The sequence below is a fragment of the Chinchilla lanigera genome, unplaced genomic scaffold (genome assembly GCF_000276665.1).
Source record: "Chinchilla lanigera isolate Chin_1 unplaced genomic scaffold, ChiLan1.0 scaffold00008, whole genome shotgun sequence".
In the NCBI taxonomy this organism is placed as follows: domain Eukaryota; kingdom Metazoa; phylum Chordata; class Mammalia; order Rodentia; family Chinchillidae; genus Chinchilla; species Chinchilla lanigera.
Genome location: NW_004955409.1, coordinates 26,340,884 through 26,344,936, shown reverse-complemented (window position 1 = coordinate 26,344,936; position 4,053 = coordinate 26,340,884). Strand labels below are relative to the sequence as shown.

The 4,053-nt window shown below is 42.0% G+C and overlaps 1 protein-coding gene across 1 annotated transcript in view; it reads right to left on the bottom strand.

The window, feature by feature from the left end:
- Positions 1 to 4,053, bottom strand: part of Snx6 (sorting nexin 6) — a gene marked incomplete at its 5' end in the record, with an annotated part of 29,736 nt that overhangs the window by 8,739 nt on the left and 16,944 nt on the right. Inside the window, 1 exon segment of the mRNA XM_005376940.2 lies at positions 867 to 942. Within this exon segment, the coding sequence (XP_005376997.2) occupies positions 867 to 942 (76 nt within the window).

Sequence of the window (4,053 nt, the reverse complement as noted above, 5' to 3'; positions counted from 1 at the left end):
GGAGGGAGGGAGGGAGGGAATGAAGGAGGGAGGGAGGGAGGGAGGGAGGGAAGAGGAAGAGGAGGAGGAAGAAGAAGAAGAAGAAGAAAAAAGAAGAAAGGTTTGTGCTAATATTGTTTGGACAATTAAATGCTGATACCCTGTACTCTGAATAACTCATTTAAAGATAACAATATGCAATGAATTAACCATTGTTACCCTCCTATTATCTTTTTTTGGTCTTTTTGAGACAAGGTCTCACTATGCAGTTCAAGCTGGTCTTGAACTCACTTTGATCCTCCTGCCTTAGCCTTCCGAGTGCTGGGACTGCAGGTGTGCACCACCACAGCTGGCTCTTATTATCCTGCTTTGAATTTTTTTTCTCCTTAAAAAGAAAAAGGGATGCTGGGCATAGTGGCACATGCTCAGTACTCTCTAAGTTTAACCACCAGTACTGCAAAAACAAACATGTAACAAAACTGATATAAAAATTCTTTCTTACACATACAAATCAGCCATTTTCATCAAATAAAACACTGTAAATATACATCAAAGCCCATTTTTATTTCTGAGATAAAGGGAGAAAAACTGAACCCAAGCTCATAAAAAAACTTTCCTTGAAAAAAATATAAATAAATAAGTTTCTTATTATGAACATTTTGAGCTGAGTGTGGTGGCTCATGCCTGTAATCCCAGCAGTCAGGAGGCTGAGGCAGGAGAACTGCCCTGAGTTCGAGGCCAGCCTGGGCTAGACAGTGAGACCCTGCACCCCCCAAAAAAACCAAACAACAAATACATAAATAAAATTGAAAGAAACATTCCAAAAAGGCTGCTCAGATTACAAGTTTGCCTTTCTTATATTTAATGTTCTTAAACAGAATCCTTACTTGCATATATCGGTAGAATCCTGAGTTCCTAAAGCATATAACGAAGAACCAATTCTATTGTAATCATCTGCAGCACCTATGGAGAAAGATTTAAAAATCTGACATGTTTACTGATTTAAAAATACTGAGCACTTACCTGCAACATTTAATATGACATGCCCAAAAATCTAGCAAAGGAAGTGACACAAACAACTGAAATGCAATAGACCAGATGTTGTATTTGACGTATTCACATGTAAAAACTGCTTTGGGAAGAGGGAATGGATGATTCCACTGGATTAAGCTGGGGAAAGATTTATAGAAGCTGCTACAGTAAGAGCTGGATCGGGAGGAATGAGGAAGTCTCTACCAAGCAGAGGAAGAGCATTTTGAATAATGAGAACACCACACACGATGGTCCAAATGCATGAAAAAGCACGCTCTACGACTGAGCTACATTCCCAGCCTCACTATGGCTGGGGAGAGAGAAGGAGGGAGGGAGGCCTGGCGGAGAGGAAATGGGGACGGGGAGGGAAGTATGCTGACGTGGGGTGGTGACCACTGAGAATGGTGGTGGCCCTTCTCACTTTATTCTGAGACAAGGCCTCGCTAGGTTGCCCAGGCTGGGCTTGAACTCCTGGTCTTCCTGCCTCAGTCTCAGGGAGTACTCTGAGACTACAGGAGTGTGCCAGCAAAAACTAGCAATGGAAAAGAACTGTCTCCACCTGACAGAAGGCGTCACAGTAAAAACTTTCCCCTACCATCTCTTTTAAACACTGACTACTTTTCCAAAGAGCAGCAAGGAGGTGAAGGCGCTTGCCCTCACCACCTCTAGTCAGTGTTACACTGGAGCAATGACTTTGTAATAGCTATGAAAAAATACTTCATAGTTTTAAAGTGACGAAATAACAATTACACCCTGATGAAGGAAACTGAAGAAGACAAGCAGAACAGAAGAAAAGACACCCTGCATTCACCCACTGCAGGAAACAATATTGTTAAATACCACTAAGTGTGCACACTCTAAATATACATGGAAACACGCAGGCCAGTGCACACACCTAAAGAAAAGCCGAGGTTACTTAGGCAAAAAGAACAAAGCAGGAAGGATTTCAAAGCCTGACTTCAAATAGAGAGCAAAGCTCTGGTTATCCCACAGCCACCCGATTTTCCACAATGGTGCTAAGGACTTGTGCTGGAGAGAGGACAGTCTTTTCAATAACGGCACAGGGAAAACTGAATACATGCAGAAGAATAAAGCTAGATCTCTACCTCTCGCTAATCACAAAAATCAACTCAAGATGTACTGAAGACAGAAATGCAAACCTGAAATTATAAAACTACTAGGAAAAATCATAGGGAAGGAAGCATTAAAAGAATGAAAATGTGATGTGTACATGTACCAACACTCCACGATGAATGTAGGCAGCATGTAGTACAAACATGTACTAATAAAAATAAAATTAAAAAAACCAACAGGGAAGCTACTTGGCAGGATCACCAGCAGCTCAAAGCCAGCCTGGGCAACATAAAACCCTGTCTCATAAGCAAATAAAAAGGGAAGGGGTGTAGTACAGTTGTGCTGCATTTCTGGGTTCAATTTTCAGTACTGCAAAAAAATTTTAAATCAAGACAGCCGAAGATTTTTTTTTTTGACACAGTGTCTTGCTATGTAGTTCAGGCTGTCTTTGAACTCACTTTGTAGCCCAAGCTGACCTCGAACTCATGGTGACCCTCCTACCTCAGCCTCCAGAGTGCTGGGATTACAGGTGTGCACCGCCATGCCTGGCTAGGCAAAGATTTTTTTGAAGATCCCAAAAGTACAGGGAAGAAAAGAAACAATAGACAAGTGGTACTGCACCAAACTAAAAAGCTTCTGTTAGCAAAGGAAACCTCCAGAAGACTAAAATGACATTGTGCAGAATGGAGAAGATATATGCAATACATGCATCTGACGAGCGGTTGGTAGCTAGAATTGTAAGGAACTCCAAAAGCTCAACAACATTAAAAAAAGTTAAAATGAGCAATTGACATAAATGAATGTTTCTCAAAGGAGGGCACACAAATGCCCAATAGTTATAATATTTATTTGTTTGTTTGTTTTCCGGTACTGGGAATCAAACTCATGACCTTGTGCTTGCCAGGCAGGCGCTGTGCCGCTGAGCTAAATCCCCAGCCCAGTTATAATATTTTTCAAAAAAACCTCTCAACATCACTATCAGGACAAAGTAAACTGAAAGCATAATGAGATAATCACTTCACCTGAGTTAAGAATGGCCATTATCAACAAGACTGAAAGAGAGAACAGAGAGAATGGGGAACCACCGCACACTCTGGGGGACTGTAAAGTAATATAACCGTACAGGAAAGTTTGGAGGAAGCTGGGCATGGTAGCACATTCCTGTAATCCCAGCACTTGAGGGGCTGAGGCAGGAGGATCGCTGTGAATTTAAAGCCAGCCTGGGCTCCACAGTGAGTTTAAAAACAGCATCAACTACAGAGAAACCCTGTCTCAAAAAACCAAAACTCTGGAGGTGCCTCACAAAATAAAAACTGAGCCAGGAATCCCCCTATGCATAAATGACCAAAAGAAATAGTCAGTATATTGAAGACACTTCTGCTGCCATGTTTAACGAGATACTACTTACTGGCAACCGCCAAGAAATGCAAAAGACGTAAGTGTCCATCAACTAATGAATGAATAAAGAAACATACACAAACGGTGGAATACCAGTCAGCCATAAAAAGAATGAAACCCTGTCATTTCAAACACCAAGGATAAAAGAGGGGAAATCATTATGTTAACCGAAATTAGGCACAGAAACAAACGCCATATGCTCTCTCTTGTGCGATCTAAAAATGCTGACCTCACATAAGCTGAGAGCAGACACTGTGCTGGTTCCCGGGGGCCTGGGAGAGAGAAGGGAAGGGAGAGGGCACAAGGTGACCAACGGGTGCCCAGTGACACTCAGATGGGGGCAAGGAGTTCTGGTGTGCTTCTGCGCATCCGAGTGACTAGAGGCAACGCGCTGCACATTTCAAAATCTACAAGAAAACATTCTGAAGTCTCACTATGAAGGGATGATAAATGTTTACAATGACAATTTTTTTTTTTTTTTTTTTTTTTTTTTTCCTCTCTTTCTCACACAGACTCTCGATACGCAGTTCAGGCTGGCCTTGAGCTCACTTTGTAGCTCAGGCTGGTCTC